The following is a 14,780-nucleotide window of genomic DNA, read 5'->3' as shown; positions in this document are numbered from 1 at the left end:
AAAGATAAAGGCCGGGCGCGGTGGCTCAAGCCTGTAATCCCAGCACTTTGGGAGGCCGAGACGGGTGGATCGCGAGGTCAGGAGATCGAGACCAACCTAGCTAACACGGCGAAACCCCGTCTCTACTAAAAAATACAAAAAACTAGCCGGGCGAGTTGGCGGGCGCCTGTAGTCCCAGCTACTTGGGAGGCTGAGGCAGGAGAATGGTGTAAACCCGAGAGGCGGAGCTTGCAGTGAGCTGAGATCCGGCCACTGCACTCCAGCCTGGGCGACAGCGCGAGACTCCGTCTCAAAAAAAAAAAAAAAAGAAATGAGATAAAACTGAGTGAAGGAAAAATATTTGGTAATATCTGTAATGTATAGGGTTATTGGGATGTAGAATGACAAATCCCTTAGGGAGATGATAAAAACTCTTAAATCTCTTCTCGAATGTTTATAAAAACTTAACCTGTTGTGGAGCAGTTCTTTTTAGTGGGGACAGGGAAGCCAATATAGCTGTCAACTATTTTTATGGGAATTTTGTCTACCATAAGTAACAACATATATTAACAATTTATGGATTCCATTATAGGAAATTTTGGCCAGCAACCTTGTCAATCCTTGGAGAGAGTAAAAAGGTATAGTAAATTTTCTTTTCCTCAGCAAATATGGTTTTCTCTAATGGGAAGGATTTGAAATAGCAAAACTGTTTCATTTTACTTTGATAGAACAGTACCCAAGCTTGTGTTTGCATCTGTTGTTACCAAAGACCTGCACTCTGACATCAATATCGTTTATTTTTGTTGTTGCAGAAAATAGTTTTCCTCCTTGACTTTCACTCCCTTTTTTGCAGGTTTTGCCAACCACGAAAGATGCTTGTTTTGCCTCAGCAGTAGAATGTCTGCAGCAGATCAGGTAATCTCTGATTTGTTGAAAAGCCACACAAATCAAAGTAGTGCTTGGTCTATTAAGATATCATTAATACAGTCTTATCTTTACCGAAGCCTTAAGCATCCCCACTTTATATGCTGATGGTGTCAAACTCAACCTGGAAATCGGAAAAGCTCTTTTGAGACCCTTGGATTATCTTTTACTCTGAAATGACCTTGCATTTTCAAAAGTAGTGGAGAGCCATTCCAGACATTTATCCACATAATCACATCTTTAGCCAATGGGAAATGAACCAAATTGCTCATTCAGAAAAGAGCATATATTAGGAGAATGAGATTTCACATGGGTAAAAGGAAACGATATATGAATCATGGACAGTTGGAAGCTACTTTTCTCATAGCACCATGGGAGTACAAAGTCATTCTTTCCAACGACTCATAATGCCTAAGTGTCCAGGTTAAGGCACGTGAACCCTAGGAGGGAATATTATCCAAAAAATATGATCAAATGTCTTTATTAAGAAAATGATAGGATATCTTTTTGTCATTGTTTCTATAACAGCACAACATTTACCCCATCAGACAAACTTAAGGTCATCCAGCAGACTTTTGAGGAGATCTCTCAGAGTGTCCTGGCATCACTCCAGGAAGACTTCTTGTGGTCCATGGATGACTTGTTTCCCGTTTTCTTATATGTGGTGCTACGGGCCAGGTAACTGGTTTATGACTTTATTATTAGTGAGTCGTTATTTTTAAAAGCCTGCTGCTTGCATTTTCTGAACTGATGACAGGAGTATGCTCTTCTACAAGAAAAACATTGATTAACCCATTCCACTATGGCATTATCTTCTTATTGAGTTGTTCTTTCTTTTTCCCATCAACTAGGTTCAGAAGGAGAATGGATGTATAAGTGAAAATAACTCAGCATCTTTTTCTCTTTGGGGCAGGATTAGGAATTTAGGCTCTGAGGTACACCTCATTGAGGATCTAATGGACCCCTATCTTCAGCATGGGGAACAGGGTATAATGTTCACCACCTTGAAGGTGAGTGTAGTTATTATTTAGTACTTTTTTATCTTCATATCTGTCTTTCATTTACCATATTATAAATGCCATTAACCACTTTTTTTGGTATAAAAGTTTAATGCAAACCTTAAATGCCTTTAGAGCACATTTTGTTCTACACTTTAAAACATTATATAGTATATTAAAGTAGGATAAGCCAGTTGTTCCTCAAAATACTAAAGCAAGTTCTTCATTATCTAATCCTCCTTGTAAATTGATCATTCAAACTGTTATAAATGCTTACATTTATATAAATAATTGTGACTCTAAAAAAGAAACAGAAAGGATTCTTAAGGTACAAGAAAGTTTCCAGCAGAAGTGCTATTTAATGGAACAAGGGTAAAACACGGAAGGCAGTATGTAAATGAATTTGAATTCCATCTTCTTTCTTTGCCTTGTATTTACTGTAACCAATAGATTACAAATGAGCTTCTTTGATCTGCATGGCCTGGAGAGATTGTTAGAAGTCATTTGTTTCCCGCCTTGATTTTTCTTGGAATTTGGAAGAATCACTCTAAAGTTTATTGAAAGAACAGCAGATAGAAAGTGCAAAAACACTTGTGAAAAATGAGAAAGAATAGACCTACTCTTCCAGTTAGTAAAATTTATAAAATTATAATAATGAAGATAAAATAGTATGTGACTGTCCCAGGAATACACAATTACCTAAATAGAATGAATAGCTCCCATATAAACACTATCGTAATAAAAACTTCACATGAAAGTGGAAACACCAAACACAAAAATGGAAAAGAGGAATTATTTAACAAATGGTAAAACAAAGCATTGGATAGCTTATTAGCAGTTTTGGAGGGAGGGTAGAATAGCAAATCATAGATGCTTCGGGGTTTAAATATAGAGAAAGGAAGAGAAAAGGAAAGACAGGTAAATTAAAATAAGAAAAAGAACTAGAATTCAATGTCAGGTTTCTGACCTGGGTTAACTTTTTAAACTTTTCAACTAAAATACCATTAATGCTTCTTTTTTTTTGAGACAGAGTTTCACTCTGTCGCCCAGGCTGGAGTGCAGTGGTGCGATCTCAACTCACTGCAACCTCCACTTCCCAGGTTCAAGTGATTCTCCACCTCAGCCTCCCGAGTAGTTGGGATTACAAGTGCCCGCCATCACGCCTGGCTAATTTTTGTATTTTTAGTAGAGATGGGGTTTCACCCGGTTGGCCAGACTGGTCACGAACTCCTGAATTCAGATGATCTGCCCGCCTCGGTCTCCCAAAATGCTGGGATAACAGGCGTGAGCCACTGCACCCAGCCTACCATTAACACTTCTATTAAATAAACTGAAAGAGGGGAGAAACTGGGGAAAATATTGGCCACCGATGACTTTGATTATTAATGTTTACATTATATGAAGAGTATCTCTAAACAGATCACCAAAGAAGAAACTGAACTAGTAAGTTTACATGTAGAAAAATACTCAACATCACTGAAAATCATAGTACTGCAGATTTCAATAAGGGACCATTTTGTGCTGTTAAATTTGTAAGAATGTTTTAAAGTTACTGGTGGGGTTATAGTAAAGTCATTATTATTCCCACATTGCTGATAATGGGGTAAGTAGCCCATTTTGGAAAGCAATTGTTACTAACGTAGATATAAACAACATTAAAAAATGTGGAGTTTGACTCAGTGGTTCTACTCCTGTGGATTTAGCCTAAGAAATTAAAGAATGGAAAATGTTACATGTTATCTGGATGTGCTATTCATTGGGGTATGAGTAATTCCCATACCTGGAAACTTATCATTCAGGGTGCTTCTTAAAAATGCGTTCCTGGAAGTTATGACTCCCCACGTCTGCAGGGATGCTTAATCTGTATATTTATTAATCATACTAGGTGATTCTAATTAGAGTTGTACATTTTAATGATTGGTATACTCTAAATGTCCAATCAATAATGGCAAATTGTGGTGTCTCTGCTTGGTGAAGAATGTTAGATAGCTTGTAAAAAAAAACTTTGTTTTAGAATAAGATGGGAAATGAAAAAATTTTGTCTATACTAATTACAAGTAGGCAAAAGACAGCCACTAGATAGGGGAACTAGAAGGGAACAGGGAAAAGTGAAATCGGTTAAATCTGTTGGGCCATCAACTGAATTTGTTCATAAGGGATTTTGTTTCTTTAGACCCATATGCATTGCTCTCTTTATGTAATTTCTTTAAAAGTGAGTTTGAAATTGTTTTGAACTTTTTTCCAGGCATGTTACTACCAGATTCAGCGTGAGAAGCTTAACTAGGCTGCATAACAGCTTGAAAACTGGATTATCTACTACAGAGTGTTATAACACCATCTGGAGTCTTCCTGTAGTGGCAAAAAAGAACAGTGTTGAAATTGGAAAGGACTTTGTGTTATTTAGGTTGTTAGAATGAGCCTTACTAATAATAAGAGCCCTGAGCCCAGATATATAGTTTAAAGGAAGGATTGAAAAGGAGGTAAAAAATCAATTAGACCAGTTCTTGGCCTATGATAAGTTCTAAAAATACCATTCATCTGCTATTTGAAAAAAGAAGAGGATATCCCTTCCTACAGTAAAGGGTATGTCAGCTACATGAAGTTGTAAGAAAAGCTTCCAGTAGAGCTTCTTATATTAAAGAAGTTGATGGATATTTTTGAATTTCTGGTTTGCCGGAATCCACCTGCAGTTACCCCGATCCCTTTGCAAGAACCAGATCGTACTTGAAACTATAGTGACCACACTCTGCCTTCCTGAGTCCCTTCCAGTCATGTGTGCATCATGTTTCTTTGCCAGGGGAGGGGAGAAAGGAGCTTTTAAACTGCAGTTTTAACTTTTTCTAAGCTTTTTCTTTATGAGAGAGGTTCTGTGCAAAACTACCACATCCTGTCCCCGAAATGTGGAATGCATCCAAATAGGAGTCTTCTGCCTCTTGACTAAAAGAACATAGGAATTTTGTTTTGGTTTCTTTATCACACTACAGAGAGTGAATACACTGGATTCAGACACCAACTCTGAGCTGCTAGGAACCTCATTTGTCCATGCACAAACGCTGTATTCCGAGGCCTGTGAATGGCAGCCTGAGGAGGTTTTGCATGCAGGCTGTGTTTTCAAGCAGGACTAACAATTGGGAAATAAGCAAAAAACTGCATCGATCCCCAGCCTGGTGGTGTTCTTCCCTGTACCTCACACTGAACTCAGGATGGGAAGAAAAAAGGAAACAAGCTGTGGCTTTTTCCATCTCAGAAGTATTGTGGCACCTCAACATTTCAGTGTTTTGCTTTTTAAAAAATGCCCTATTGTAAGTTGTTGGTTTATACTGTATAAGTAACACTAGTAGCTGTTTTGAATAACATAGGTGCTCTTCCTCATCTCATCTCCTACACCGTGGTGAGCATACAGAGTGTCCTGATTTATGTTAAGTGACTGAGATGATAATTACTTTTGGAAAAGGATCATGGTTTTTGCTCTACTTTATAATCAAGGCAAGTGTTTATTAAAATACTGTTTTGGAATGTTGGCTGTAATGTAACAGCAATTTTCATAATAAAAGGCATTCATCTTTATGTGGTTGTTTTATGATTGTAGAAGAAATGAACAGGGCAGCCTAAAAAATGAAAGGAAACCCACACTTAGTATTTCTGTAGCCCACATTATAATCCATGCCTCTAAATATTGACCTGAGAAGTCCCTCTTCGGTTTTAGAAATCTCTGTCTTTAAAATAAACGCAAACCAATAGTTATAGCACCCTTTCTAGCAAAGAGCAAATTAACTTTCTGACCCCAATAACACAAGGACATGGGTCTCAAAAGAAATCTATTATTTCTTTGAATGAAAAGCATATTTTGATAGTTACTCTTTATTTTTTTTCCCTCCTAAGCAGACAGAGGGAAGGGAAGGTGAGGCTTTAAAATTCTGGTTAGAAACGTTAGATATTATCTCCTAGTTGTAATGTTTTCTCAAGAGGCCTTTCCATCTTGTTGCTGCCTCTACCAGAATGTGCCTGTCCACTGTTAGAAGGGGACCAATCCTTAAAGATCCGTTTATGTTGAATACTTCGCATTTACATTAGAGATTGTTTTGAGTTTCTGAACAAACACGTAAATAACCACATTTGGCTGGTAAAGACAAATTTACAGAATATCTGACTCTGGGCGGGGGTGGATAATAAGTGGAAATGGACAAACAAAAACCTGGAGACAAATTGACCCACTGTGAAGTTTTCCAATGATGATAGGCTGTCTCCGTTCTAGGAGAAGCCGTGTTACAATTCATCCTTTTACAGATGAAATTGTTCAGTTACTTTGGATTCTTCCTACTATATGCTTTTCAGATAGCATATTAAAATGATAAATTTTGAAGTATATTGGAAGAAAAACCCTAAATCTCCAGGCCAATGTTTGTAAATAGAAGTCCCCGGCACTCCTGGCAGTTTACAATGATCATTCAGATGCGTGATGAATGCTCACAGCAGCCCAAGGACGCAGCTGTTATCCCCATTTCCCCCCATTTTTCAGACAAGCAGTGACCAAGATTTGCTCACTGCCAGAGCTGGGACTCCAGCCTAGAACTTCCCTACTCCCTACTTCTCTAGAAGTCCAGTGCTTTTTGCTACTACAGCTGCCAGAGATGTCATTTCATAGCTGGTTATGTATTGAAAGTTCTTAAAAGTGAGTTAAAAATGAAAATCGTATTGAAACAAGTGCTTTTCACAAAATATGCTGTACTCAGAACACAAATGTATCACATTCTCAGCTTGTGTTTTCATCTATGATGAAGAGATAAGGAAAGCCATGTGTTTCATGTGGGTGCAAGGGCTGATGACCCTCTGATAATTGCCATTTGGTCTCTACCTTTTGCCTTGCTGTCAGCAGTACCTTCCTCTCCTTTCTGCAATATCCCCTTCCAAATGCTCTTCCCACTGAGCACTCCCTACAGTATTAAGTTTTCAGATAAAGAAGTAGCTCCTATCTGAGATCGAAAACGCTATTTGTTAAGTTCAGAACAGTGGCTTAGGAGGGGATTGACCAGAAGGTACTGTTTTTGATGGGCTTCTGTTATTGGCTGAAGAGTCTTCAGTTTTCTCACCATAACATGAGAGATTTAATAAGGATAGTAGGTTATTGGATTATTTCCGGTCCCATCACATTTTCTTCTTTCATTAAAATGCTATCTTTTCTTGTGGAATGTCTATCATCTTGAAATAATCAACAAAAAGATTAGTGTTTTCTGCTGTTAACTATGTGTTAGAAATTTGAGAGAAAATACTAGAATGTAGGTTTGAAAATGATATAAATTAGACTTCAGTTCAAGGAATACTTAAGAAGATTGGTGGCAGGAAAGGCTTGTGAGTAATTTAGTTGTTAGGCTGGGTTAGGCATCTGTGGATTACATCAAAGAGGATGTGCAGAGGTTTTATCGGGAGCAGTGAGGTGACTTTGGCAGCTAACAGGCCACTAGTATCTTCTACTAACGCTTTTGTCTGGATAGGAGCAACATTGCATGTTTACAATCTTGCAGGTAAGAGACCTTGGCAAATAATCCTCAGTTACCAGAAGATGTATCCCGTAACTGCCTAGCTTGCCTGTCAGTTTTTAATAGCTAAAGATATAAATCTGGGTAATCTAACTCAAATGGCTTAGTTTCATTGTAACTCAAATGATATGGGGAATTTTATGATCTTGAAAGAGCAGGTTTTGCTTTGAGAAGCCATTTCTTAAGTATGGAATAATGAGTTGTCAGGAAGATTGAGTATAGTGGGCATTTGCCCTGGTCCTAATCAACAGCATTTGGACCCAGAGTAAGCCAGCTATTTTTGTAAGGGCCATTTCTCATCATTACATTTTCAAGTGCTTTTTTAGGGTTTGTCTAGTAAAAAGCATTATTTTGAAAAGCAAGCATAATAAGGGTAAGGGGTTGTGGCATTTCATGGTACATTTTTAAAAGCTAATGGAAATACTGATTTTTAAAACAAGATTTAGGACAAATTCCTTAGGAGTCAGTCACACTAATGCATCTTCTGAGTCAAGAACTGGCTATCCTCTCTGTGTACTCAGTCCAGAATTGCATGTGGTGGGGTGCTTACTTCTTTGCAGAATCAATCAAGAATTCTCACTCTCAAGATAGCAGAAATAGGTAAGTTTCAACTGACAAATCTGGTACAGAAAGGAAGGCAAGTCTTTTACCAGGCATCCGCATCTTTCAGGACTAGGGAAACAAAAGAGGAAAACTTGATTTTACTGCTTGTTAACTCTACTGAATACCTCTTTGAATGTCAGATTCCTTATCTGTAAAACAAAAGTTTTGCATTTGATTAAGATCCCCTTCTGCCCCCAGTTTTAAAGTTTGACAGGGAAAGAGGTTTAAGTCAGGATACCAGGCCGGGGAGGAAAGGAAGGGAGGGCACAGGCCTCTGGAGTTCAGCTGCCTCCCACATCAGGATTGAAGTTCCAGCTGCTGGCTACTGCCTTGAGGGAGGTATCAGCCTTTTACTTCTAGATCTTGGCCTCTCCTTGTTCTACCCCTTCCCAACAACAACTGAACATACCGAGTGCTTACTATGGCCCAAGCACTGCTGCAGGTGAAGCTGCGGCGTGAACAAGATTTTAAACAACAGCTCTGCTCCCCAGGCCCTCTGCAGACATTACATCTGCAGGAGACAGACACTAAGTGAGCCAATGGATATGATAACTGGGAAAATGAGAAGTGCTATGAGGGCAAGAAGTTGCAACTGTTTTCTTAGCTACCTGGAGGGAGGGAAAATCATTTTCTGGAACTTTTTTTCTAGGAGTTTTGTCTTAACTTTGGCTGCCATAACACAATACCATAGACAGTGGCTTAAACAACAGGAATGTATTTTCTCATACAGTTCTGCAGGTTGGAAGTTGAAGATCGGGGTGCCAGCATGGTTGGGTTTTTGTGAGGGTTCTCTTCCTGGCTCTCAGATGGCCGGATTCTCACTGTGCCATCACCTGGCAGGGAGAGGGAGAACACATGAACTCTTATGGCTCTTACACAGACACTAATAACATGATGGGGCCTCTACCTCATGACCTTAACTAAACCCAGTTACCTCCCGAAGGCCTCATCTTCAAATACCATCAACAATGGGGATTAGGGCTTCAACATCTGAATTGGGGGTGGGGACACAACCTTCAATCCACAGTGAATTTGTCATAGGAACCTGAAGATGACCAGGCAAGCACAGTTTTTAGAATTTACATAAGTTGTAGATTCGTGTAATTACTGTTTTTGCCTCTGGCTGAGAAACTCTGGGTCAAAACGAGCCTTTTAGAATATATGAATTAGTTATCTAGGTAGCCCTGAAGTTGGCTCTAGATTTATTTGAAGCTATTTTAACTATTGCATTCACTCAAGAAACCACTGCCTATTTGTGAAGCACAGTCTATCCATAAAGCTCCCTCACAATAAATTCATCTCAGAAATTTGTAGTCTCTAGTGCATGCCCCCAACTGCCGAATGGGTAGGCCTAGCTCAGCACAGTCATTTGGGCATTAAATATGATAGAAATGTGGTCCACCTTATGATATGCGAACAACAGTTGGCTTGTTTAATCTGCACCGCTTCACCAAGGACGTGTGATTTGTGAGATGCTGGAGGGGAACCAATTGTAAGAGTCAGCCTGAGTGTCAGCCTCATCTGTCTATGCTGACTTTTGTCTGCTCTCTGGCAGGCACTCCGTCTCCCTTTTCAATTTTCTACCCTGGAAGTGCTCCCCTCTGGGGAGGAAGATGAGTCAGATTTGCAACTGTGATGCTAAATGATTCCATAGAGGCAAAAACGCAGAACAGAGGAAAATGCATGGTTTAATTGGACTCAAATTGCAAGTGGGCAGGGTAGGTGATGGAGGGCAAGTCAAAAGCATAACGATGTCAAGCTTTGGTAGAACCCAGCAAACTGGAAGACTTCAGGAGGATTGGAAAGGAATGTGTACGGGAAAGTTGTCCAAAATGCTGTAACAGCTTTCTGTGTTGCTCTTCTCACTGCCTTAGAATTTAGTGTCAAAATGATAATAATCTTTTCTTCTTTTAGATAGCCTTCCTGGCTTCAACCCACAATCTGTCTAGATTCTAGACAGTGGTTCTCAACCCTATCAGAGTCAATACTGCAGTCTTTAACAACTAATTTGAAGAGTTCCTTTTATAACAAAAACCTTAATTTATTCTTTATCATCCTACTCTAACAATGTTGTTGGTCCCTACCCCTACCGCATACGCCTTGGTCATTACCATTTTGGTGCACTCTGGGCCCACTCCAGCTGCTAGCCCCTCCAAGCCCCTCTGAAGGTATCCATGTTGCATGCTGGAAGAGCCAGAAATAATGCTCTCTGGGAAGAGGTCTCAACCTGTTGGCTCTCAACAGGGCCCAAAGGAGTGAGGGTATTTATACACCAAATTTGCCATTGGTGTATAAAAACCCTCATGTTGCCATTGGTGTATAAATACCCTCACTCCCTTGGCCCGCGTTCCCCCGTGGGATTAGGCTCTAGTTGCCCACAGTGGTTACTTCTTGATAACAACCTATTACTGGCTTTTTTCCCTTCCCTGCCTCAATACCCTACTCCCCATTGTATATTAAACCTGTGCAAAAGTGTCTTGTGTTTATATGTAAAGAAAAGTTGGTGTCTAGATTCAGATAACTCTACAGGTTTTTTTTGTTTTTCAGTGACATGAAAGTTATACAGGGCATGAGGCGATTCTTCATTGTGTAGGGCAACTTGTAGAAAACTTTGCTTAAAGAGCAGTAGGCATGCTTCCTTTGCCTGTGTTTTCTTAATCCCTTCCTCTCCTACCCTGCTGGCTGAAATGTAGATGTGATGGCTGCAGCTGCAGCTGCCATCTTGGAGCAGGTAGACAGAACCATACTACATCCTAGGGTGGCAGAGCAGTGAGCTGGAAGGAACCTATTCCCTGAGAACTTCATGGAGCAAGGCTGCCCTATTAGCCCTGCATTCTCTCTGTCTCTGAACTTTCACATGAACAAGACTATAAAATACTCTGCTAAGCCAAAATTATTTTGGGTTTCTACTTCTTGAAACTAAATCTACCTAAAGCAATATCAAAAATAAACATTAAAATAAGCATTTCAAACTAATTTTCAAAGACTGGTATTAAATCTGATAGGGTTAAGAAAACTGTCTAGGCCAGGTGCAATGGCTCACACCTATAATCCCAGCACTGAGAGAAGTCAAGGTGGAAAGATTGCCCAGAAGTTGGAGACCAGCCTGGGCAACATAGTGAGACCCCATCTCTACAAGAAGTTAAAAATTAGCTGGCTGTGGTGGCACATACCTGTGGTCCCAGATACTTGAGAGGCTGAGGTGGGAGGATCGTTTGAAACTAAGAGGTCAAGGGTGCATGATATGAGCCATGATTACTGCACTCCAGCCTGAGCAACACAGTGAGACCCTGTCTCAAAAAAAAAAAAAAAAAAAAAGGAAAAAGAAAACTGTCTAGACTCTATACAGATTGTAGGATTGAGCCAGGAAAACACTCTAGAAATAAAACCAAACAAAACAAGAAAACAGATCATTACAGTGTTGTCTCTAAATTCTAAGAGTGTGCCTCAGTAATAACCCATAATTCATGCAATTGTGACCAGACCAGCTAGTTCTTCTATGAAGAACTATAAGGTGCAATGAGAGGAAATGGGGTACCTGAGTGCAGCTGGTCCATGGAAGACTTTTCTGAGCTCTAGGTAAAGTCAACTGGGTAAAGAGGTGGAAGATAAATAAATGTAATATTTGTCATTTATTTTTTAAAAATGGGTAGGGATGGTTTCCAGGAAATCAATTCTTGTCAAAGGCTAAAAAAGTGTTTTAAAACATGGAGTTAGGGAGAGCATTTTATGCAATAGTCATTTTCTCTTTCACGCTGCTGGTGATGGTTAAGAGTAGGCACCACAGGGCAAGACTGTGTTTCGTTTGATGTGTATCCCAATGTGTCGCACAGGGCCTGGCTTCTGAGGAAATGCTGTTGAAAATATATTCCAGTGTGCTGAGAGCTGGTGGCCAGTGTGACTGAGTGAGCTGTGTGCCGTGTATTGACCTGCTTCCTAGTCCTGAATTCCTTTTGGAAGCTCCAGCAGGGAGGATGATACAGTCAGACAAAGGAGCAGATCCACCAGACAAGAAGGACATGAAGCTTTCTACAGCCACCAATCCGCAGAATGGTATGTGTCCCCAGGGCTCCTTTTCTAGACCAGAAAGTAGTATCACCTCTGACATGTGATCAAATCAATAGGCAGAAATCCTGACAGACTCACTGCGATCCCTATGAGGATCTTGTACGTTTTTGGTTGTACTACTGCCCTAACAGTGATAACTTTAAGAGCAAATTTCAAGCCAGGAAGGAAATAAACAGACATGGTGGATTCAAAACCTTTTTTACCCTTACCCAACAATGTTTTATGTAAAACTTAGAACTTCTTAAGATGTTCACATTCAAAATATCACTACAACACTACGAAAATACTATAAAAAAAAAAAAAGAACATTCACTAAAATCTGTTTAGACCCTTTAATCAGGAGAATACTGAGCTTTGCTTTAAAAATCTATTGGGAATTAGAATTTTTCAATATCACTCTCAGTAAGAATTTTTTGAGAGGATGAAATGACTCATGTTTGAGTTAGAGAAAGAGGATACAGAACACAACTAGATAATTTTGGGATAAATGACAGTCTGGTAAGATAGGGGAGGGGAAAGCAATCATTTTCCTTTCATGACATCTTACATCTGCACATCACGATCTATTATTTTACTCAATGTTAAGGACACTATGACAAAGCTAGCACCTTCTCATCTTGGGCAGAGAAGCTGGGTTTCGGATAGTTATGTGACTTTGTGACGTTCACAAAGTAAGAGATGGAACAGGGCTTGAAGTCAGATCTTTTGGTCTGAAATCAAGTGTCATTTCCACTCCTGGTGAGACCCCATGGCATGCCCCAGCTGTCTGAGTTGCCTTTTACATTTACACCTGCACCTGCCACCCTATCTCTGCTCTCTTCCTTTCCTAGGCCTCTCCCAGATCCTGAGGCTTGTGCTGCAAGAGCTGAGTCTGTTCTACAGCAGAGACGTGAATGGAGTGTGTCTCTTGTACGATCTCCTCCACTCGCCGTGGCTTCAGGCTCTGCTAAAGGTGAGTGCTGTTTGCTCAGAAGCCTTTGCTTGCTGAAGGGGTTGTGGGGAGTGTGTAGAAAATGACTGTTTCAGTCCATTCAGGCTGGATAGCTGAATAGTTTATAAACAACAGAAATTGATATCTCACAGTTCGGGAGGCCAGGAAGTCCAAAATCCAGTCGGCAGCAGATTCAGTGTCTTTTGAGGGCTCCCTCTCTGGTTCATAAATGGTAACTTCTTGCTGTGTCCTCACATAGTGAAAGGGGCTAGCCAGCTCTCTGGGGTCTCTTGTATAAGGGCGTTAATTCCATATTCATGAGGGCAGAACCCTGATGACCTATCAGCTCCCAAAGACCTTACCTTTTTTTTTTTTTTTTTTTTTGAGACAGAGTCTCGCTCTGTTGCCCAGGCTGGAGTGCAGTGGCTCAATCTTGGCTCACTGCAAGCTCCACCTCCCAGATTCATGCCATTCTCCTGCCTCAGCCTCCCAAGTAGCTGGGACTACAGGCGCCCGCCACCACCCTGGCTAATTTTTTGTATTTTTAATAGAGATGGGGTTTCACCATGTTAGCAAGGATGGTCTCGATCTCCTGACCTCATGATCTGCCTGCCTTGGCCTCCCAAAGTGCTGGGATTACAGGCATAAGCCACCGCGCCCGGCTGACAGAGTCTCACACTGTTGCCCAGGCTGGAATGCAGTGGCCTGATCTCAGCTCACTGCAACCTCCACCTCCCGGGTTCAAGTGATTCTCCTGCCTCAGCCTCCTGAGTAGCTGGGATTACAACACCCACCACTATACTTGGCTAATTTTTGTAGTTTTAGAGATGGGGTTTCATCATTTTGGCCAGGCTGGTCTCAAACTCCTGACCTCAGGTGATCCGTCCGTTTCAGCCTCCCAAAGTGCTGGGATTACAGGCATGAGCCACTGCACCCAGCTGGCCTTACTTTTTAATATCATCACCTTGGGTTGAGGATTTTAACATATGCATTTTGGAAGTACACATTCAGCTCATAGCAGCTACTTACCCAATGATGTCATGTATCAACTGGCAGGAAATTTCAACTTGGAAAAAGTTCTCAGAAGGCAACTCTCAGAGAAGAGCTACACAAACTTCTTAGCTTGGGAAGGAATTAACTTAGGTGGAGAAGAGTACGGTAGCCCCTTCTTTTTCTCCCCACAGCTCTTTTTCTCCCAGAGGCCCCCTGGAATCACAAAACAGCCACCACAATGGTCACTGGCAACACTGTATCAGCTGGCTACAACCGTTTGTCCTTGCAGCAACTCTGGATACATCAAAATGCTTTAAAAAATTATTTCTCTTTGTCTGTTAAAGTTAGAAAGTAAGATATCTACAGTTCTGTTTAGGTACGCTAAAATATCTTATTCTGAGAAGTTTCTTCTGGCCCAGTGTGATGGCTCACACCTGTAATCCCAACATTTTGGGAGGCAGAGGCAGGTGGATCACCTGAAATCAGCAGGTTGAGACCAGCCTGGCCACCGTGGTCAAACCCTGTTTCTACTAAAAATACAAAACATTAGCCAGATGCAGTGGCATGCACCTGTAATCCCAGCTACTCTGGAGACTGAGGCACGAGAATCACTTGAACCTGGGAGGCAGAGGTTGCAGTGAGCCGAAATTGAGCCACCCCACTCCAGCCTGGGTGACAGAGGGAGACTCCAACTCAAAATAAATAAATAAATAAATAAATAAATAAATAAATAAATAAATAAATAAC

At 40.6% G+C, this 14,780-nt stretch overlaps 2 protein-coding genes across 5 annotated transcripts in view; both read left to right on the top strand.

Moving 5' to 3' along the window:
• Window positions 1-5,468, top strand: part of ALS2 (alsin Rho guanine nucleotide exchange factor ALS2) — an 84,659-nt gene extending 79,191 nt beyond the window's left edge. For 3 of the 4 annotated variants that reach the window (XM_017848653.1, XM_017848655.1, XM_017848652.1), the window contains 5 exons: window positions 572-617; window positions 833-894; window positions 1,432-1,581; window positions 1,817-1,913; window positions 4,147-5,468. In XM_017848653.1, coding sequence (XP_017704142.1) covers window positions 572-617; window positions 833-894; window positions 1,432-1,581; window positions 1,817-1,913; window positions 4,147-4,185 — 394 coding nt within the window. In that variant the 3' untranslated portion in view covers window positions 4,186-5,468. The remainder of the gene's footprint in view (window positions 1-571; window positions 618-832; window positions 895-1,431; window positions 1,582-1,816; window positions 1,914-4,146) is intronic. The other variant, XM_017848654.1, reaches the window with a different exon arrangement.
• A 1,890-nt stretch (window positions 5,469-7,358) lies between these two features.
• Window positions 7,359-14,780, top strand: part of MPP4 (MAGUK p55 scaffold protein 4) — a 59,844-nt gene continuing 52,422 nt past the window's right edge. The window contains exons 1-3 of the mRNA XM_017848656.1: window positions 7,359-7,423; window positions 11,916-12,094; window positions 12,940-13,061. Coding sequence (XP_017704145.1) covers window positions 12,016-12,094; window positions 12,940-13,061 — 201 coding nt within the window. The 5' untranslated portion in view covers window positions 7,359-7,423; window positions 11,916-12,015. The remainder of the gene's footprint in view (window positions 7,424-11,915; window positions 12,095-12,939; window positions 13,062-14,780) is intronic.

Source organism: Rhinopithecus bieti, unplaced genomic scaffold (assembly GCF_001698545.2).
Source record: "Rhinopithecus bieti isolate Rb0 unplaced genomic scaffold, ASM169854v2 scaffold_32017, whole genome shotgun sequence".
Lineage (NCBI taxonomy): Eukaryota > Metazoa > Chordata > Mammalia > Primates > Cercopithecidae > Rhinopithecus > Rhinopithecus bieti.
This window is presented reverse-complemented; position numbering and strand designations above follow the sequence as displayed.